Here is a 24057-nt window from a genome sequence, read left to right on the forward strand (position 1 = left end):
TCTTGAGGCCTCCTTGACCAAGAACCAAAGGTCCTCACTCATATTCATCATAGACTCCATTCTCCCAAGACTAAGGCACTAATCTACCAAGAGGTGGTCACTTAAAATCACATCTTTTTCACCTTTCCCCAGGTCTAGCCAAGTTGGGTCACCTAGGGCATTGTTTTCCTGGCAAACTACCCATCCAAAAAGTTCGATCTCTTAGGGTCTCCTGCGTTGGTATTTTCTCAAGACCTACTCCAAATTTGAGGTCATTCCAACAGTGGAGTTGTGAGAAAAGCAGAGCCCTAGCTTTGGGATCAAACTTTGCCCTACCATCCCCAAAGGCTAGTACCTTATTGGATCAATTCAAAGCTTTAAGTGGATATTCTTTCTTTGATCCATTTTCATATCTTGTCCAAGACTCCAAGTTAGGGGTAGTCATTGGTTGCCATACTCTTCTCTCCTACCCTAGACTGGGTCCACTCGGTGTCATGTGGTCCGGTTCATTTGAAAATACAATTCTTCAAGAACCATCCAAAACACCAATTACAATAACGATTTAAGGGATTGGGAAATTCCTTCAAGTCATATCCCATAAACTTAACCCTTAAATCCTTCCCGCCTTTCCCTAGAAGACAATGTACCTTGCTTAGAAAGCAAGCAAGCTCTATCTTTCTAATTCTTCAGGAAAGGGATTATTTGGGTCACTCCACATCATTTCATTGACTTATCCTTCATCAGTGACTCTATAATATACCAGGTCTCCTCCCATTAGTGAAAGTCAGTAAATAGAAAGGAGCCTTAGTTGAGGTGACAGTGGACTGAGACTCCATTTGTTTCCCTTGGCCTAGCATTTGCCCTTTAGGGATCCCCTTTAGGTCCCCTACTAGTTTTAGCGGTAACAAAGCCCAATCCCTGTAGAAAGCTATTAGTGTGGACATACCACGCCTGTCAAGCCAGCTTGAGCCTATATAGAGCCCTCTTCAACTTGCACACATGTCTCCCTACGATGTGTCTCAAACCCCTCTAGCTACTCGATATAGATCTCCTCAACAACTTTGTTGAGGAATGTTGTCTTTACATCCATCTAGTGGATCCTCCACCCCATCTATGCTGCAATCAATATGACTATCTTGATGGACAAGTATCTAGCCACAGGGGTGAATGTCTCATCATAATCTATGCCCTCCTTTTGTGAGAACCCCTTGGCCACAAATCTTGCCTTGAATTTCTCAATGCTCCCATCAACTCCATGCTTGATCTTATAGATCCAGCGTGAGCCCACCACATATTTGCTCTTTGGCCTCGACACCACCTCCCAGACATCATTCTTCATGATGGAGGCATACTCCACCACGGCATCTCCACACCTGTTGCATTGCTACCTCCTGATGGCTGGAAGGCTCAGCCTCCAACAACTCTATCATTAGGGCCATATACCTTGTGTACCGATGTGGCAATCTGCTCTCCTGAACTAAAGTCCTATGAGCTCCCACTTGCTCCTGAGCCTCTCTAATCACCTGATCTACTTATCTCGCCGTCCTTCTCCCTGTGTTGAGAGTCATTGGGTGTGAGTGTTGTTCTCACTCCTCATGTGTGTCCAACTCGTCTTCCTGCTGCTTGACCTACCCATCACCCTGTTTTACTGGTGTTTGAGGAACAAGTTAAGCTACCTGCTTGGAAGCTTACTGCTCCTCCTCCTACACTAAAACCTACTCACTATCAAAGGACTTCCTCATAGCCCTTTCCTCCTCAAACTTCACATCTTTGCAGATGATTGTCTTCCTAAGTGTTGGTACATATATTTTGTAGGCTTTAGAAGTCTCACTGTAGCCCACAAAGATGCCCTTCTTTGTAGTGGGCTCTAGTTTTGACCTCTTCTCTATTAGTACATGACAATACACCAAACTGCCAAATGTTTTGAAATGATATATATCCGATCTTTTGCCTATGAAGGCCTCATCCAGTGTGACTAGTCAACACTCTATGTGTGCTCCAGTTCTACAAGTAAACTACAATGTTGCATGCTTCTTCCCATAGAAACATGAGCAACTCCTAATCATACAACATGGCCTTGGCCACGCCAATTATAGCCCTGTTTTTCGCTCTGCCACCCCGTTTTGCTGAGCTCCCTTCTTATGCCCTCCTTGGCACAAAAGTACTTAAAGGTGTTGGAGGTGTACTCCCCTCCATTATCTGATCTCAACGCCTTGATTTTCTTTTCAGTTTGGTTCTCCACCAAGGCTCTAAACTCCAAGAATTTTGAGAAGACCTCGTCCTTGTTCTTCATGAAGAATATCGAGGTCTTTCTCGAAAAATTGTCAATGAAGGTGACATAATACTTGTACCCACTAAGGGATACAAAAGACATGGGCCCACACATGTCTGAATGTACAAGGTCCAAGATGCCCTTGGCCCTGTGGTCACTGCTAGGAAATGAGGTTTTGGCATACTTGCCAAGTGTGCACCCCTTGCACATATCATGGTGATCTATGTTGCATTCAGGCAGCCCAATCCCTATCTCCTTGAGCACCTTCAGTGCCCCATGGTGCAAATACCCCATATGCCTATGCCACAACTCACCCAACTCTCGCCTTGAATCACGACCACCTCTGCACATAAGCATTGTAGTTGTCTCAAACTGCAATCTAAACAAGTTCTTCTATCTAACCACAATATACTGGCAACTTTTGAATTCTGGGGCCGAATGAAGACTTTTTCCTCTCTAAAGGTTACTTCATACCCCTTATCTTCAAGTGTTGAAACTAAAATGAGGTTTTTCTTGAGGCCTGGAACATAAAGAACATCTCTAAGATATAAGGGTTTTCTTGACTCCCTCTTGAATCTGACTGTACCAAGCCCTTTGACTCAATACCTCCCATCATCTCCTAGCTCAATGTGAAACTTCATGTCTTTCTCTGTTAGTTTGCAGAAGAACTCCTTATTTCCCATCATGTGACAGGATGCTCCACTATCAATGTACCAAACATTGGTACCAATAGAACTCGCCATACAAGCAATGAGGGAAAACTCCCTCTCAAATTTGGTTGAGAACTCATCAATCTCTATAGAGGCTACAACCTGGTCCTTCTTGGAACCCTTTTTTTGGTTAGGGGATTTACTAGCATAATTCCTTGGCTAATGGCATGAGAAACATTTAATTTTGTTGAGGTCCTTCTTTTTCTCTCCCATGGAGCTCGAATCACCAGCCCTTTTGCCCTTCAATTTGCCCCCTTTACGAGGTAGGGAAAAAAAAAATCATCTTCGATCTTGGCATGAGACCCTAGCAAAGACCCTCTCTAGATCTCCTCTTGGACAAAATCACTACATACTCTCTCCCAGTCTGGGAGTTTCTCCCTAGCCACAATCTCGTTGAAAAATGTCTCACAGTGTTTGGTGAAGCCCAACAAGGCAAACGGCACCAACTCAAATTCTCACGTAGTCTCGCCCACTCCTACCAGCTCGTCCCTCACTTGGGTAAACTTGGTGAGGTAAGTCACCACAGAATCTGACTTTGACATCCTGATGCTCCTCAACTTGTCTTTGAGCATCATTATCCTAGTCCCGTTATTGCTCTGGTATAAACCCACAACGGTTGTCCACATTTCTTTGGTTGTCTTCTTCTTGGACAGGTGAGGTATTATGTGGTCTTTGACCCCTTCAAGCAGAATTCTCCTCGCCTTAGTGTCCTTTTTGTTATGAGCAGCCAGCAGTTGAGGGTCAGTGGGTAACGCCGGAACTTTGTCCACAAAGTCACGTACACCCTGCTCCTACAAAACTACACCAATTCATTCTCTCCACAGACAGTAGTTTGAGGCACCCTCAAGCCTGTCTTCAAAACAAAGCCCTTGGTACACCATTGCTTTCTGAAACTCTACTTGTCAAGTAGACTTGGTCATTTTTGCTCCCTATGAATGCTAAACCGGCTTCTGTGAGAAGAAACATTGGTGTTTTGGCTTCTAATCAGAGGCTAATGCTTCTGATACCATGCTAGTTTTTGAAAACTCAGCAATCTGATTTACAATTTACTAAATTTTTATACCCAGAAATACAAAACTAAAGATACAAAACTGAAATTTAAAACTGCAAACACTACCAAGTTTCTAACCATAGCATGCACAGCAAAAAATTAAAAAATGAAGACAAACACACCATAAAACATAAGCACTAGAAATACCCGGGAAACCCCAACTCCGGGGAAAGCCTGCAAACTTGTGTTTTTATTCATTTCAGCAAATTTTGAGATAAAATTACAGCTGGGTAAAACTCCTTTCAGCAAATTCTTCTTGCTGTACAGCACCCTCACTCAGCTCAACTTGACCCTGAGAGGCCGCAACATGTACAGTTGAGGCTATATGGCATATAGCTGGCTGCACTCGTCGTACAGTATGGCTGAGATGAACTCAACCTCCCTCTTGCGCCCTTTCAGAGTGACTCAGCCTTGCTGATTAGCTGAGATTTAGGTCGTACGGCCCTCTTCCTTGCCCTCTTGAACGCTGAAACACTCCAACTAACTGCTGACTTGTTAAATCGATCTCCTCTCGTTGAACGCTTTGAACACAAGTGGTGTCACTCGATCTGATTTTCAACTCAGCCTTATTTCCTCTTTATAGAGTAATTTTGTCCTTCCAAAAGGATCTAAGGGTTGCGATTTACCCTTGCTCCTTGAAGATCAATTGCCGCGATCTAATCTTATGTTGACTTCACACTTTTTGATTTTTACAAAGTCTAACATTAGGAAAATATTGAATTTTTAATTAATTCTGGCTGAGTGAACTGATCTGAGATTTCTGCATGCCCTGACACCTGGGCAAGTGCAGAATCACCTCCTGCTCTACTCCATTCAACAATATGCAAAAAAGCAATTGACTGCTCGCTAGAAAAAAGTTACTAGGCACTAAAGTAAAGTCATGTGCCCCATGCTATATGGTGAAGTAGCAAAGTCACATGTAAGGCATCATCATCATCACTTCCAAGTGATGTGCTAGGACCAATTTTGCATTAATCAATGAACTAGGGGCTCGATGTCAGGCTTAGTTAGCTAAAGAGCATACCCTTAAAGATGGAACTTCTTGCTACCAAAAAGACTTTGAACGTGATTATCATGTACTGCTAGAGCTTGAGTAGACTTGCATCAATGCTAATTCTAAAACATTCCGTCTTGTCTATACGTCTTTCAGGTGTAAAGGACTGATTTTTAACACACAACTGACTCAACAGATTACTGACTACAAGAAATCAGATAAACATTATAATCTGTGTAGGTTACCTTGCATTTTGTTGTAAAACTACCTTCTACTAAAGGATGAAATTTTCAACAATACATAGATTGTTGCTTCAAAGTTGAAAAAACATGAAATCACGATTTTAGCCTAGATGAAAAATAATACTTGTCAAGTAAAACACCTTTTAAGAATTAATCACAGGGAAAAGCAAACTATAATGCTTACAAGAAATCCACATATCCTTTACTTCTCACCATTTTCGTCCAAATGACGAAGTGAATGAGCATCTAAATGAGGTATTTCTCTAGTGATTCTTTCAGGACCCTGGCTCGTCATACAGATTTCTAAGGAAAAAAGTTTTTGTCAAACTTGATTCCTTTTGGGTGCTATTTGTCTCATGTCTCATTTTCCTCAAAAATAGAGTGCAAATGCATCCCTACAAAGAAATCCACCATCCCTTGATTCCCAAATCCAACATCATTCTGACCAAATGACTTGGGGACTCCCAGACAAAAAACAACCAATTATTCATGCATGGTATGTCTCTAACCTTAACCTCCATTTCTAACAATAAAAAGGGATGAAAATACCTTGCATTGCTGATATGTACAAACTTGATCCAATAAACATCAGTAAAAGGTTCGCATTCTTCCTCATCCAAAAGCCTATACCTGAGGGTGGCAAATGAAAGCTTTCAGATAATTGACTTTAACAAAGTTTCAAATATCCACATGCAAAGAGAGAGATATCACTTCAACATCCACAGATGATGAAATCTTATTAGTGGTGCAATTAACAAACCAGGAAATGGTAACATATCAACATTATCTTCAATCAAGGAAGTTGCACAATTAAATTTTTAAATAAAGGTGATCATTAATATATAATATTATAATATATCTACAAAAGTTTTAATTTAAATAGTAAGAAAAGGCCAAATTAGAAGGCCAAGCAGATGCCAATGGTTTCTCCTTAATGATTAACCTTCCAACCAAGGAACTCCATTTCAATATCGTTTATTCCAGATACAAATGATGCCACATTATATATTCTATTTATGGTCATATGAATTCCAAAAACATCTTTTGGACCTACATCTCAGTAATTTCAGGCTTTACTTGAAAAATACAACTTATATTACTTCAAATATGTGCCAGAGTTGCAACAGATGGACACCGATATGAAGATCCTCTTCCTATGAAAGCTAAGAAGCTGAAGGATAACATATGGGCCTTGGACCCAAGGGGCAACAAGTCTACATCATTTTGAAACATATCAATTCTGATTTACATGAATTGCATAACTTGAGATATTGTTAAGTGATTACTAATTAGTAATGTATAGTTATACATGATTAGCCTAACAAAAATCAATCTGAGTTGTTGAATCACAATAACACCAACCTAACTAATTTATACCCTTCAACTTAAAATTACAAATTATCCACCTTATTTATTCATTTTATCTAAAGTATGCTAGCTTTATATTTGATTTAGGTGTCCGCTGAAAATGTACACTATGTTCTCATATGATAGTTTCATTTTAAGGTTTTGGGTTCCTCGATTCTTGTCTTATCTCTTAACAGGAATTTGGGATTAGTGACAGATGAGAGCAACAAATAAGATAGATATGAGTGATTGTTTTGAAATATCGCCACAGGTAAGTTATCCTATTCAAGAATGTTAAAATTTTATCACTGGGGATCTGAAATTTAAATTATGGGCACAATTATGGAAAAAAATCAGAATATATTGGAAATTATCGGGAAACTCAAAAAATGCAAAAATAATCATTTTTTTCAATATTTTAACTTCTAAAGCAACATCAACATCAAACAAATGTGTAGCTACATAAATATGGAAATAAAATTGATATATAAGATGTATAAGATATCAAGTGGTACATCAGATATCAATATTGAAATATGATATTTGTCCTGAGTCAAAAGATTTGACAAGATGATACAAAATCAAATCAAAACAAAAATAAACCTATCTCATGAGATGAATCATGGCAATGAAAACAATAGATTTCCCCATGTTTGCTTGATGGAAAATGTTAAAAACATCCTCCACAATGTTATCAGAATCAGACCAGAAGATTGATCGACAAAAAAATACATAAAATATTCAAATTTTGAAAAGAACATATTATTCATGTGCATCAATATGAATCCAAACCATTAACACAAATATGAAAATTTTCTCATGTATCTATCTAATAAGGGTGCATATAACCAAAATAGCACTAAGTGCAATCCATGTTTCAATTAAAATACATCAACAAAGAGGCTCTAAATGGCCTCTAGAATCCAAAAAAATTATTCTGCAGCAAATAGCTACATAGCATCAAAATCATAGCCTATATTGGAATCCTCTTCATCAATTGTCGAAGCTTGTGGTAGCTTCAGAAAGTCTTCTGCATAAGCTTGGTGTCTTAGCATGTGGAAGATTATTTATTACCTCTTTAGATGCTTGCTTGGCGGAGTAAGTGATTTATTTCTTCTTTTCTAAGTCTTAGGAAAAGTATAATAATTAAAGTCAATTAATTATTGTGGACTATTAAATCATTTTCTAAAAATAAATAATTTAATTATTTAAGTGACTTAGAATTAATCTCAACCATTGTTCTCCAAGATCTTCTAGAAGGGAGATTAGGGTTAGGGATTTGGACTTAATGAATATTATAAAAGAAACCTAGCAAAGAGATGAAGGCACACAAGGATTCAAGAGAGCAAGTCACAACAAGAGAGTGATTTTCTCTAGTGAGAATGGCTATTATATTTGAATTTCTAATCATGATAATTACTTGACTGATATATATGTTTCCTTTTAGCATTTACATTATTTAGTTTTTTCATCAAGCAATTACGTATTCAAAAAATAAATAAAGTAGAGATCATAATGCACAAGAGACAAGAGACACCAGAGATTAGGCCAATGGCCAAGGCAAAACCCACAAGGGGAAAACCTAGAAATCCTTCCTTATAGTATCAATTCAACAAGAAACATCAAAGTCATAGACAAACTGACCAGTATAATTAACCTCCAAGTGCCAAGTCAACCCTTCAAGATCCAAGACAAAATATGCATCAATTTGGTCCACAAAAGATCTGTAATGAGGTCTGTCACAAGCCACCTTCTACCTCAAACCATTACATGTTGATTTTTGTAGCATCGGATGTGCCCTTGCATCGAGATTTTGCAACAAGGCTAAGACACATGCATTTTCCAATACCCAGAAATAGTTTGGGAAAATTCCACCTAGAGATGAAATTTGGTTAATTAAAAGGTATTAATTAAATCAAGTGTGAATCTTCTAGAAGAAGACGAGGATCAACTCTCAATTAATCTTAGCCCTTGATTATGTTTTAATCTTGGCCGTCGGTGCTTGAACGAGAGATTATAAGGAGGAGTTCGATGGGCACTTGGAGAATACTCTTGTGCAGTTCGACTTTGCTAGGAAGTCGATTTCCTGAGTAGCAGTTATGAGTTGTCGGAAGTGACTTAGTAAGGTCGAAGTAGAGAGAGGGGTAGGGATAGTAGACCGAAGGAGAGTTTTCCAAATCTGGGGAGTGTAAGGCAAAGAAGACAGAGAGAGGTTCAGAGAAGAAGCGCAGTGCCATGCAAAAGCAACGCAGAGCTTCAGAGGGAGTCTGAGATTCAGCTGGGAAAGTCGAATTCCAGAGCCAGAAGCTGGGGTGTGAGACCGAAGGGCCAAAGGATCGAAGTTCCAGCCAGCAGGAGATCAGAGGAGGAGGTGACATAGAGCCCAAAGACTGTGACGCAGATCTGTGTAGGCTAACACAGAGGCAGCGTGGGGCCAGCCATCCAGAGCCTGGATCAAATTCGGATCGCCAATGACAGTGTGAGATTTTTTTCACTATCTCCTTGTCAATATTTCTCTGTATCAAATTGCCAGTTTGGGCATCTAACGATTTGTACTCAGATTACTACTACATAATAAATAAAACCCTCTGCTACTGCACCGGTTTTCCAACATTGGGTTTTTCTGAGGACATTTGTCTAAAAACAACAGTGTATATGTGTGTATTTATTTCTCTCCATTGCAGTATTTAGTTTCCGCAGTATTTAGTTTTGTGAAGGTTGCAGTGTATGTATTTCAATATTTGTCGTAGAAAACTGCAAGTAATTTGTTCAAGTAATTTAACAAATAGGAGAAATACCATCAATTTGTTGCAATAGGAATCGGGTCACCACTTTTTCACATTACATCTATCATAGACTCACATCACAGAGAGATCTGCCACAGAGCTTCACCTTCCACAAATATATATATATATATATATATATATAGCCTCAAATAGTTCGCATACCACAGAAGATTGTTGCCTTAAATATCTCATATACCACAAAAGAAGTGTGCCTCAGGCATCTGAATTTCTCTTCTACAGAAGTTGCAAGTTGGTTGCCAAAATGGTGGAGTGATAATGCCAATATATAGTTGTTTGTCCATGCGAAGGGACATGACTTTTGGGCATGCCGACTTGGTTAGCTTGGAGACACTAAAATATTCTTTAAAAATTCAATTTTCTTTTTCTTTTAAATGTCCAAATGGGACATGATAAAATAATTTTCTTTTGACTCAAATAAATTCTTTTGAACTCTTTTACAAAATCATAATGATAAATATTCATTATGAAGACCGAACCTAGTTACAATTTCAACACTCCCTCATCACCAGCATCAACAACATAAGAATGTGCCTCTGAAACTCACATCATGATAGGAGAATGTAGCCTCAGGAAATTCACATGATCACAAAGAAATATAGCCTTAGGAAATTTGCATTATCACAAAGACAAGAAGCCTTAGATCCTTCAAATATTACAATTATAGGAGCCTCAAAATTTTTGTTTATGCATGCTCAGATGATATAGTAGACTGAAGCACAAAGGAAGATAAGAATGGGAAAATTTGAGGGCAAATCCAGGAGCTCGAGTTGGGGAGATTGCAGGGCTGAGTTGTTGAAGAGAGGGAGGTCGATTTTATTGGAGTCGCTACGATTTTATTGGAGTCACTGATTTTCTAGAGGCCAGGTTCCCTAAGGTGTAGTAGCAACTCGTGGGAGGACGCATGGTTGATTTGCCTGCAAATTGATTGGGCCAAATTTCTCAAGGTCGATTTCCTTCAGAGGTCAATTTCCAAGTGGTTGAATTCATTGGGCCAAATTCCATTTTGTGGGGGTCGACTTACAAGTTCTAGTTATCGTATTTTTCTTTATATCTTTGTGGGTCGAAAACCCAAATTTTCTAGATTAATAGATAACGGAGAATTGTTGTGAGTGAATTATTTTTGCAATGTGTGATTTATCTCACTGATTTAAATTCCACTGCACATATATATATAGAGGTTAAAAATACCAATGATTTTAATTTTTCAGTTATTCAAAATTTATTTGGCTAAATAAATAAATTGTTGGGAAGAAAATTAATTGTCGTGAGAAAATTAATATGGCTGGAATTTGGAAATTTATCATCGCATCAAAGCTTTCTAGATAACTCTAATAGAAAGATCTAAGATCATGAGGGTTTGCAAAAATGAGTTTCTCATTTTTATTGCAGCAAAAATATTTTTAAATTTTGCAATTGGATTTTTTGGCCATGTCAATTTGTGAAGAAGGTATCACTAAGCAGTTTCTGATATGACGACAAGTTGGATGGGGCTGCTATCTTCAGTCCCTAGAAGGAGTGAATTACCATACATCTCACTCCCCTCCACTCATTATAACCCCTTTTCACACTTTCGCAATCTGGGTCCACATTTGTCCATTGGGTCTGGAAGGTGTTAGCATCCTCCTCCCCTTGTCTACACTTTGGGTCGGGTCTAGAACGATGCCTCGAAGGTTGATGCAGCTAAAAGAAAGTTAGAAGCATAATTTGCCCACTTACAACAAACAGGAAATGTACCACAAAATGCAAAAGATGGTGGGGACATAGAAAAAATTAGTGGGTCCACAAGGTGTTAGCATCCCCCTCCCCTTGTCTACACTTTGGGTCGGGCTTGGAACGATGCTTCGAAGGTTGATGTAGCTAAAAGAAAGTTAAAAGCATAATTTGACCACTTACACAAACAGGAAATGTACCACAAAATGAAAAAGATGGTTGGGACATAGAAAAAATTAGCACATGGGCAAAATCCAAACATGAGCTCTACCCTATGTTACCAGATCCGTCCACCCTGGGAAATGGATTCGCGGATCCCCGGTTCAGAAACGGGTTCGGATCCGGATTCACTTGGATACGCTAGAAAACAATTTTTTAACAAGTAAAAATATTTTGGTAATAACTTGACCTGGCAGTTTGCTAGTAGTCGACAATGCATTGCACTCTAACCGGGATAGTTGCTCGCTGGAAGCTCAGACAATACATGCACGTGCAGTGAATAAGACGACCAAGATGATGTGACTGGTATTAATATCATTGGTTTTGGGATCTACAGACTTGGTAGTATGATGGCAATACTGGGATTTTATTTATCAGCGAGGCATATGCAGTTTCGCACATTTGAATTCATATAGTTACATATAGTTATAATATTAATTTAATTATAAATATGTAATATTTTATTTACATTAATTTAATTATAACTCTATAAATCTGTTATATTTTATTGACATTAGTTTACAAATGTTATAAAAGAACTCATCGTGTTTATATGTTTACATTTTAGATATGTTATAATATTATAATTTAATTATAAATATGCCATATTTTATTTATATTAATTTAATTATTATTTTATAGCTATGCTATATTTTATTTAGCATTAATTTAATTGAAACTTTTTAAATATGTTATACTTTATTTATATTAGTTTGGAAATTATTTATATTAATTTAATTATACTTTTATAGCTATGCTATATTTTATTTAGCATTAATTTAATTAAAACTTTTTAAATATGTTATACTTTATTTATATTAGTTTAGAAATGTTATAATTCTATAAAGTAATGTTTGTTGTGTATATATATTATAAATTAAAATTATTTAAAATATATCAAATTTGTTATGTACAAGTTTTAAAATTTGTACATTATATTTTATATTAAACTTTTATATATTATAAGCTTATTATTTAATTCATATAAAGTAATGTGTATTATATTATTATTATTTATCATTTAAATAGTTTTGTAATATATTAATATTATAATAATTTAATTTTTATAAAATAATTAATACAACTTTAATTATGAAGTATTGTATGTTTTTTCATGAAATTCATCAACACAATACAACTTGAGTGGGCCTGATAGTTAAGAGCATGTGTTTCCTCCTATGAGGTCACAAGTTCAAAACTAGAGGGGTAGAGTATGTATGCCTTCGTAGACTTAGCAGTCAAATTGATGCGCAAAGGTGGGTCCCTTGTCCCACAAACAAGGGGGTCTCATACACCAATTTGGTGTCTGGCTTGGCCGTGACTTTAAAATTGGATAATAATAATAATAATATAAAATCTATTGTTGTTGATAGGTAGTGATCACAATAAATTTGGACATTAATATCAAAAATTTTATTATAAAAATATATTTATATTAATCGTACTTGTCGTTTCCTTGCCGTATCCGAATCCTGGCTTTTCAAAAATCAAGCGGATCCGAATCCAGATCCGTATCCGAATCCGTATTTGAATCCTAGTAACTTAGGCTCCACCCCTTATCATTATGGCCATCACCCTAGTTCCTAAGGCCCCTATGAGCCCCCTGCATCATTAAGGAATCCATGATTGTCCCAACCCCTGGATGTGCCATGGACCTATTACTCTCGTGGAGGCTGAAACAACCTAATAGGGTCTTTTTATTAACATCTCTTGTTGAGCAAGGAAACACTTGTACCCTCTATAGCCCATTAAGAAGGGCATGCCACTATGAAGTGTCCACTTGTGCCCCTGGTTTGCAAGCTTATTTACTCAATTGCACTAATGAATTGCACACTAGAAGGCGAGGAGATGCATTGGATCTTATACAAGATTGCTGGTGGGTCTCCATTTGGACTTGATCTCCCTATACGAGGTCTAAACCCTCTAGAGGGTCATGATGGCATTTATAGGGTGAGCGTTGAGAGCCATGGGCCTCCTTCACAACAAAGCATTGATTGTCTTGCCATGGGCTTCCTCAGCATCATATATTGCTTGCTTGTGCCCCAACTATATAGAGATGATGCACTTGGACCGCATTGCCTAGTCGCCCACATACTTTCACCAAATACTTGGCATTTGATCTAGGGCCTAGATGGGGTTTCGTCTCATCCGGAGAGACATGGGAGGGGCTTGTATCATCAATCTAGCCCTTATTGATGCAACATCGACATGTTGGATCCAATTAGAGACCCATGAGACCATTGATTGTACCCCACAGCCACTTGGGAGCACCACGAATGTTTTGCTTGGAAACCAAGGGGCCACCCCTTGGTCATCATTTTAGGAGCCGTCCTCTTCATCATGCCACATGGAGGATTTAACTTGGCCTTCCAACAGCCCTTTACACCATTATTTCCTCATTTCGGCCTCATTAAGAAGGATTATTTCACACTTATTGAGTTATTTGGTGGGCTTGTCACCAATAGGGTTGTTATTTTGCACATTAAAGTGATTTAGAGGCTCAGTTAGGCTAATTAGTGTTGGCAATATTAGCAATGATGTCAAAATTAAGCTGATTGATTAATGTCAATAAATGTTATTGGTGTCAGTAAGCACATTGGTGATAATTTATGTTGAATGGAAAGTGCACATAAATGTTGAATGTTTAATATAAAAGGTTGAAAGTGATGTGAAGTGAAAAGGCTATGCTAATCAATGTGAAGGCTAAACATTGAGACAAAAGCTGAAATACATATATTTGTTTGAACAGAAAATGTAGATAATCCAAATCTGATTTGTCTCTTGTAATTATTACTGAATGAGTTGTTAGTTCAACTCTATTTTTTATTACAAATAATTTTCAGAACTGAAAATGAAAAGACAAGCTTGTGAGCAGTTTTGGAAGTCCAAGAGATTATGCTTCATTTCATATTCCTCCAAAGAATACAAACAGCCAAAAGGGCTTGCTTATAAAATATACAATGTGGAATGAAACTGATGATCTTCTTTTTGAATGGAAGTGGTCTGCATCAAAGAAAGAATGAGAAGTAGCAGAAGAGAAGAAGAGTGAAAAGAAGAAGCAGTTCAGCAGAAAACTTGACAGCAGAATTGGACTTGAGAAATTTCTGTTCTTTTCTATGTTGCAGCTTGAAAAAGAACATGTTGTAGCATGTTGAGGTAGGAGCCTCCTGTGGGTTGTAGCCTGCAGAAAACTTGTGGGAGTTGGAGCTTCCTTTGAGGTAGGAACCTCTTGTAGGTTGGAGCCTACAAAAAATTGATGTAAAAAGGAGTAGCAACTTGCCTTCACATCACTTTCAACCTAAAGTTCGTGGTTTTCTCCCTTCGGGGTTTCCACTTATATCTGGTGTCTTCATGTGTTTAATTCTTGCGTGTTGTGTGAATGCTTTGAATTCTTGGTAAACAAATCTGCAAACCTCTTTCCTTGAAATCTGCAAAAGGAATTCAATAACTATTGAGCACAAACATAAATCATTAACTGCATAAGAAGAAGATTAAGTTGAGCAAAAATAAAAAATTAAATTACTGATTCACCCCCCCAGTAATTTCCCATCTTAAATATCAATTGGTATCAGAGTCAGTTCCTTCAGTAGCAGTCTAACAACTGGAAGGAGGTCCTAAGTAAGTAAAATGGCTAGTCAAGAAGGATGCTCAACAAATAAGGCTCCTCTATTTACTGGTACAAACTATGCCTTCTGGAAAGTAAGAATGAAAACATATTTAATGTCTCTAGGAATAGAAGTTTGGTCTGCTATGTTGATGGAGTATGAAGAACCAAAGGAAACAACTAGTGACAAAGATGTCAAACTGAACTTTATAGCTAATGCAAAAGCTATGAATGCACTTTTGAGTGGTCTATGTGAGTCTGAATTTATCAAAGTAATGCATTGTGAGACAACTAAAGATATTTGGGATAAATTAGAAAATATTCATGAAGGAGATAAAAAGGTGAAGATGGCCAAATTACAAGTGTATAGAACTCAGTTTAAGACGCTAAAAATGAATGAAAATGAAGATATAGCTGAAAGAAAATTAAGAGTTGATGAACTTGTAAATATAATGTTGGGTCTAGGTGAAACAATCAACGAAAATGTAATAGTTCATAAAATTTTGAGGTCATGTTAATTTTAGGTATGTTCTATGCTGATAGCAAATTTACTTCAATTTTCCATATTAGCTCAATATCAATTCCAAATTAGCAATCACATTTAGCATCATAGTAAAATTCAAATAGAACATAAACACAAATCGCAGAAGACAAGCCAAGACAAGAGAACACAAGATGTGACGCCAGCCAAGGACAAACCCCAATGTGGGGAAACCCTTGATCAATTTTTCTTATATGTTCTTTAATAGTTCCGCAGAGAGAGAGAGATAGTACATATACATTAGAAGTCAACCTTTTGACTTATCTAAATAAGAGCAGAGATCTTCTCTAAGAAGATAGCATATGAGTAGCTAATCTGAGCAGACATACTGCTTCCATTGATCCAAGGTGACTCCATCACCATGTTGCACCTCACTATGTTGCACCTCATTGTGTTGCACCCAATCATCATGTTGTACCTCATTACAATGATGCACACATCATATTGTTACACCTCATCATCATGTTGCACCCATCATTGTGTTGCACCCAATCACTGAGCTGCTCTCATCACTGAGCTGCACCCATCATGCTGCATCCATCACTGCATCCAATATGTTGCAACCATAAGCCATTTGCACTTACCAGTCTTAGCTGCTTGCTATGGCTTGCAGCTTAGCAGAGCAGCTAGACTCCTTTAACAAGTCCAAGGTGCAATCTCCAAGGAAAGATTGTTTCCTTTACTATTCAGAGTAGCCTTCAAGCCCTTAACAATGACTGAACTATGTCTATAATCACCTCTTATTACAATGGCATCCAAGTGGCATACAGTAGTCCTTAGAACATGATTATGATAGCCTATAGAGTGGTTCATATCCCTCCAACAAGAGCTCACTCAAACCTCCTACCAATAAGCAGTTCATCCCTTTAATTTGATCCCTGAAACAACCCTTAAATGGACACACTGATCAGTCTCTTTCTTGTTGTGGTTGAGGTTCTTTTATCTGCTGAAATAGGCCTCCTTTGACTGCAGTCAGACCTTCATTTCACAACAGCAATACCTCTCCCTTAAAGGTTGCTAGAACTCTCCTCCTACTACAGCTAGAACATCTTGTATAGACAGTGTTTAGGGCTTCTTTATGACTGCCTTGATTTAGATTAGATCAACAGTTAAGGTATCTCCCTTTAGGTCTGCGTTTAGGCAGTAGGGCTTCCTTATGACAGCGAAGGCTTTTACAAGTTAAGACCTCCTTTGACTGCGTCCTTGACTCTTTTAGAATAGCGGATGAGGGCATGGCATATCCCTCTTAACAGCGTCCAGATGTTCCTCCATTGACTGTGTTTATAGGGCTGCAAACGTCCTCCTATTTTCAGCGGCTAGGGCTCCTTAGATAGCGTTGAAGCTCCCTTACATTGGAGACCCTTTTCTAGGCTATGTTGAGGGCTTACACTTCACTGCCCTTCTTGACAGTGGCTAGGGCACATCCAAGACTCTTCCTTCTCATGGCAGCATTCAGATCTAGGGCATGCCTTCTCCACGACAGCGTTGAGCTAGGGCATCCTCTTCTTAGGGCTACGTAGTCTCTTAGGATCTCTTCCTTCCACCAAAAACCCAAAGACAAGTGGAGAGGAAGAGATCACAAGAAGAGTGTGTGTGCAAATGACTTCCAAGGCACCTCTATTTATACTAAAACGTTGAGCATAAGTGTGGGCAATTTGGTTGCTAGCCGACCTTGACGAATTGTCCCATAACACAAATAAATTCATATCTCTATGAATACTTATCGGAATCGGATGATCTTCAGATCAATCCTACACCTTTGTAAAAGCTACTAGGAGAGAGGATGACAACTCACATCAATCTAAGAATAAAAATTTGAGCAACACTTCAACATCAAGTGAACAACTGCAAAGGAACACTGTCGGTGTAGTACAAAAAGCAAAAAAAAATGGACAATCAATACACAACCTATCAGAAACCACACTTCTTCAGAAGATAGGGTCATCAAATGTCAAGTTGGTTAGATTCACAAACAACATCCACCACCAGGTATAGATATTTGTTTTATGGATATTGTTATTGTTGTAAACATTTTGGACATAAAGCCATAAATTGTAAAGCTTATGTTAGAAGAATTGATTTTGGAAATTTTAAGATGAGAAAGAATGGATTCATGAACGTTAAAACAAATATGAATCTAAACAAAAATGCATTTGCTCCACTCCTTGATATCACTGAATGTTTCTATTGTCACAACTTTGGGCACAAGTCATATGAATGTAAGCTTAAAGACAATAGATTAACATCTCAGAATATGTATAAAACAATTGGATGCATGCAATGGAGAAAGAAGGTAGAAGAAAAGAAACCTGACAAGTGTGACTTAGTTTTGTACGCTCAAGATCAAAATAATAAATGGTATGTGGACAGTGGTTGCTCTAGACATATGACAGGAGATAAAAGAAAGTTTGTTTCCCTGAATGAAAATAAAACTGGAAATGTCACATTTGGTAATGATGAAGCAGGAAGAATTAGAGGAAAGGGTACAGTCAGTCTGAACAACAGAAGAGGAAAGGCTCAAGATGTATTGTTTGTAGATGGTCTAAAACATAATTTGTTGAGTGTAAGTCAGATGTGTGACAAAGGTTGTGATGTTTTTTTAGAGCTCGAAGACTGTGAAATCAGGTCAACGTCTACAGGGAAGGTTTTGGCTAAAGGAGTTCAAACTGAGAATAATGTATATATCTTGAAAGAAGAGAATGAGGAATGCTACATCAGCAAACAAGATGAATCTTGGCTATGGCATAGGAGATTGGGGCATCTCAACTTTGATCACATCATCAAACTCAGCAAGAAGAAAGCAGTCAGAGATCTACCAACAATAAAAAGGCCTCAAAACACTATCTGCAAGTCATGTCAAATGGGCAAACAAACACGAACATCATTCAAAGTCAAAGATAAACTATCAAGCAGTAAGCCCTTGCAGCTAGTTCATATGGATCTATGCGGGCCTTCCAAAACAGAAGCACCAGGAGGAGAACAATATTTCATGCTGGTAATCGATGACTATTCAAGATTAACATGGGTGGCATTTCTCATAAATAAGTCAGAAGCATTTGAGAAATTTAAAACATTTAAGGCATTGGCAGAAAATCAAACAGGGTGCAAGATAAAGTGCATAAGGTCAGACAGAGGAGGTGAATTTACATCAGATGAGTTTGCAGACCTATGTAATGAATTTGGGATAAAACAACAATATACTATTGCAGACACACCACAACATAATGGAGTCGCAGAGAGACAAAACATGTATGTTCAGCAAATAGCTAGAGCCATGATGCAAAAAAGAAACATTGCTCAAACCTATTGGGAAAAAGCGGTGCATACAGCAGTACATATTCTCAATAAGGCACATCTTAGACCAAATTGTGATAAGACACCTTATGAATTGTGGCACGGGAAACCAACAACAATCAAACATTTTAAAGTATTCGGAAGTAAATGTTATATAAAAAATAATGATGAAAAGTTGGGAAAGTTTGATGCTCGATCTGATGAAGGAATATTTTTGGGATATTCGTCAAAAAGTAAGGGATACAAGTGTTATAATAAAAGACTACATAAGATTGTGGAATGCATAGATGTAAAGGTTGATGAAGAGCTACCCAATAAGAACAAGAACATAGGTTTTATCAATCCTCCAGACCATCATCATCATATCAGTAAGGAGAATGAAGTACAAGATGAAGAATTAGACGATATTGAGACTCACCCAAAAGGACCTTCAAGATACACTCAAAAGAATCACCCTGAAAATCAAATTATTGGAGATAAAAGTGAAGGAGTACAAACAAGGAGGCAACTAGCAGAAAAATCTGAGCAAGTTCATATAGCCATGTTGTCATAGATAGAGCCAAAGAACTTTGAGGAGGCAAGTAAAGACAAAAGTTGGATAGATGCTATGAACGAGGAATTAGACCAAATTGAGAAGAACAAGACTTGGGAACTAACACCAAGACCTGTCGGAAAGAATATCATTGGCACAAAATGGGTATTCAAAAATAAGATGAATGAACAGGGTCAAGTTGTTAGAAACAAAGCCAGACTCGTGTGTAAGGGTTACTCACAAATAGAAGGACTTGATTATGAAGAGACCTTTGCACCAGTCGCGAGATTGGAGGCAATCAGGATGTTTTTGGCCTTTGCATGCTACAATGATTTCAAGGTGTATCAAATGGACGTGAAATTTGCTTTCCTAAATGGTGATCTTGAGGAAGAAGTCTATATGGAACAACCTGAAGGTTTTTCATTGACAGATAAGCCTAATTATGTCTGCAGGTTAAAGAAAGCATTGTATGGTCTTAAACAAGCACCACGGTGTGGTACTCTAGACTGGACAAGTACCTTCAAAAACAGGGGTTCAAGAGAGGAGCTGATAGTAATCTATACATTAAGGTTGATGGAGATGAGTTACTAATTATAGTTGTGTATGTGGATGATATTATGTTTGGCAGCAATAAACATCATCTAGTAGAATGGTTTGTTGAAGAGATGAAGACCGAGTTCGAAATGTCTATGATTGGAGAACTTACCTTCTACCTAGGGCTCCAAATCCTACAAAACCCTGGAGGCATATTCATTTCTCAAGAGAAATATCTAAGAGATATGTTGAAAAGATTCCAAATGGAAGATTGTAAGCCTGTCTCAACCCCCATGACTACGGGATGTAAACTATGTGCAGATGATGAAGGATCAAAAGCAATATAGATCTATTATAGGAAGTCTATTATACCTAACAGCTTCTCGACCAGATATAATGTTGGCAGTCGGATTAGTAGCAAGGTATCAATCAGCACCCAAACAAAGCCATTTGTTAGCAACAAAAAGAATATTCAGGTACTTGAAAGGGACTACAGGCTATGGTCTATGGTATCCGAAAGGTAAGGATTTTACTTTGACAGCATACACAAGATGCAGATTGGGCGAGTTGTGTGGATGACAGAAAAAGTACAAGCGGTGGTGCATTCTACCTAGGAGAATCATTGGTGGCATGGCTAAGCAAAAAACAAACATCAGTTTCTCTATCTACCACGGAAGCTGAATACATAGTAGCTGCAACCTATTGCACACAAGTATTGTGGATGAAACAAACACTACAAGACATGAAGGTAAATTTTAATGAACCTATATCTATCAAGTGTGACAATACAAGTGCAATAAGCATTTCAAAAAATCATGTGCTCCATTCAAAGACTAAACATATCCCTATAAAGTACCACTTTCTCAAAGAACAAGTGGCTAAGCAAACAGTGAAGATGGAGTACATACCCACAAGGGAACAAATAGTAGACATATTTACAAAACCCCTTGCTAAAGAACCATTTGAATATCTGAGAAACAAGCTAGGGATAGTACCTATAGACTCTCTTCACTAATGTGACTTCAAAAGGAGAACCTAAAAGACTGCAAAGTATATGAAATTGAGCACGATCTAAGGGGGAGATTATAGGAGCAAGAAGGAGTAATGAAGAGGAACACAAAGCTTATGATCATGTCAAGAATCTAAAGCAGTTAAAGAAGCAAAAAGAACAAAAGCATCATCAAAGTGGGAAATCAAGTCACGTTCTCTAGGAGCTATCAACATCAATCAGGTTCACCATTCAAAAGTCCATTCTTCAATGATTTTTTTCCTTCATATGTATATATATCAGATGCATAAACATGTAAATAAATTTCTGCAACTAGACACAATACTAGTACTGCTAAGACAATTGGATATCTATTCAAATCATGTTGAGTTGTTAAAGCATTTGGTGGATGATTTCATGAAGAAATTTGCTGCAAAAGAAACTCGACCAGGTAAAAAGTGAGGAGAGGTTTCACACCTCCTGAAGCTGTCATTTGAGGAATTTGTTTGGCTTTCTTACAACACTTCTGAGATAGCTTGTTGCCTGCTTTTGTGGCTGTCCAAAGTTGCACTAAAACCAAATTTCAAGTTTGATCAGAGAACGTTTAGGGCTTATTTTGCATATTGTTTTGAAGTAAGATTCCTTCATGACCTAACAAAGAGACCTATCTGAGCAGAGTTGAAGGCTCAATTGTAGACCTGACTGGAAATTATAATAGGAGCAGACTCGTTGTGGAGATTTAAAGTTTCATTGGAGCTGCCCTTTGAACACTTGTGCAAACTTAAATCTTTGTTAGAGTTTCTTTTTGAACACCTTTTAGACTCAAAACATTGTTGAAGCAGCATTGTTGAAGCAGCATTGTTGAAGACATCTTTGAAGACACTTTTTAGAGCATTCCCTGAAGACATCTTTGGAGCCTTGAAATAAGATTGGAAACCATTAAAGCAGCCTCGTGAGACCAACCTAAAGCATATGTTACACAAAATAATTGAGGATGGTTACACAAAATGTTCTCAATCGTGTTTTTGCAATATTTTATAGAGTGTTCTCACAACAATATTTTGCAACGCTCTTACAATGTTTATGTCATATAGAGCAACATTCATTCAATATGGAAGAGCTCTAATAAGCCATTTGCGGTGGCATTTATTCAATGATAGTGTCAACATTGTTTATGCAGGACAAGACATTGCAGGTTATAGATCATTAATGAAATGATGATAGCTACACTAAGGATGCTTTTACAGGGTACAAGACATCTATAATCCCTTGCCATTGATGTCAAAGGGGGAGGTAGCAAAAGGTTATGGGCAGCAATGAGAAACAAGCAGAGGTTATGGCCAGCAAGGAGAAATATCTTTGAGGACAAAAGGAGGAGGACAAATGAGTTGCCATTAATGCCAAAGGGGGAGATTGTTGGCAATATTGGCATTGATGTCAAGATTAAGTTGATTGATTAATGTCGATAAATGTTATTGATGTCACTAAGCACATTGGTGATAATTTATGTTGAATGGAAAGTGTACATAAATGTTGAATGTTGAATATAAAAGGTTGAAAGTGATGTGAAGTGCAAAGACTATGCTAATCAATGTGAAGGCTAAACATTGAGACAAAAGCTAAAATACATATATTTATTTGAACAGGAAATGTAGATAATCCAAATGTGATTTGTCTTTTGTAATTATCACTGAATGAACTATTAGTTCAGCTCTATTACAAATAATTTTTAGACCTCAAAATGAAAAGACAAGCTTGTGAGCAGTTTTGGAAGTCCAAGAGACTATGCTTCATTTCATATTCCTCCAAAGAATACAAACAGCCAAGAGGGCTTGCTTATAAAATATACAATGTGGAATGAAACTGATGATATTCTTTTTGAATGGAAGTGGTCTGCATCAAAGAAAGAATGAGCAGTAGCAGAAGAGAAGAAGAGTGAAAAGAAGAAGCAGTTCAGCAGAAAACTTGACAGCAGAATTGGATATGAGGTAACCAGCATTTGTGACTTGAGAAATTTATGTTCTTTTCTATGTTGCAGCTTGAAAAAGAACATGTTGTAGCATGTTGAGGTAGGAGCCTCTTGTGGGTTGTAGCTTGCAGAAAACTTGTGGGAGTTGGAGCTTCCTTTGAGGTAGGAGCCTCTTGTAGGTTGGAGCCTACAAAAATCTGATGTAAAAAGGAGTAGCAGCTTGCCTTCACATCACTTTCAGCCTAAAGTTCGTGGTTTTCTCCCTTTGGGGTTTCCACTTATATCTAGTGTCTTCATGTGTTTAATTCTTGCATGTTGTGTGAATGCTTTGAATTCTTGGTAAACAAATCTGCAAACCTCTCTCCTTGAAATCTACAAAAGGAATTCAATAACTATTGAGCACAAACATAAATCATTAACTGCATAAGAAGAAGATTAAGTTGAGCAAAAATAAAGAATTAAATCGCTGATTCACCCCCAGGTGAGCTTCATTTGTAACTCATCATCGTTTTGGATTGGGATTTTCTCTTTAAAAGAATTTCGACATGCAACTATGGAACGATATGGATGAATAAATGCATTTTGATGTATGGAAAATTTTCACTCCTTCTCTTGGAGCTTCTTGTTGGCAAGATTGTGGATGGATATACACTTCTTTGTCTTGTAAGTGCAATATAATGCCATATTTATGTTTTAATGGATGTCTAATGCATGGAATTATTTTCTTATGGTGAAATAATTTGCCCTAATTAATATGAATTAGTGCAATCATTTAAACTATTGGAGATTTTTGCATGCATTACTCATTGGACAAAGAATGAATGAACGTTCCTAGGGGATAATTTGCATTTGGATCCTTGACAATCCATAATAATTGCCTTCGAAGCGTAAAAGTCTAAAGTCGTCGTGTAGTTGCATCCATAGATAGTGAAGTTGCTTCTATAAGTCTCCTTGAAGACTGAAGTTCCCATATCTTGATCATTTTGACTCCAATCTTCGCAATAGCTAGGCATTGGTCCTCAATCATTGGTGATCACATTATCTCAACGAAATATCATTATTTCACCTCTTTTCTTCCTCTTTTCTTTGTCCCTCTAAGAATAACGAGGTTTCTAGGGCTTGGTGCGAAATTTTAGGGAGGAGAAATTTTGGGATTTTGTCCAGACAAATTTCTTCATTTGTGTCTCCTCTAGGCATCCTCCAGTTTCGGACGAATTCCGATAGTGGAATTTCAATTAAATTGATGCCCTAGCTATCACACCAA

At 37.6% G+C, this 24057-nt stretch overlaps 1 protein-coding gene across 1 annotated transcript in view; it reads right to left on the bottom strand.

Moving 5' to 3' along the window:
- LOC149249093 (RNA-binding (RRM/RBD/RNP motifs) family protein) overlaps positions 1 to 24057 on the bottom strand; it is a 187966-nt gene that overhangs the window by 56794 nt on the left and 107115 nt on the right. The window contains exon 3 of the mRNA XM_089456168.1: positions 5798 to 5878. Within this exon, the coding sequence (XP_089312294.1) occupies positions 5798 to 5878 (81 nt within the window). The remainder of the gene's footprint in view (positions 1 to 5797; positions 5879 to 24057) is intronic.

This window comes from Pinus tabuliformis, chromosome 7, assembly GCF_031772625.1.
Source record: "Pinus tabuliformis cultivar Carrire ecotype Pingquan chromosome 7, CPIR1, whole genome shotgun sequence".
NCBI classification, from domain to species: Eukaryota; Viridiplantae; Streptophyta; class Pinopsida; order Pinales; family Pinaceae; genus Pinus; species Pinus tabuliformis.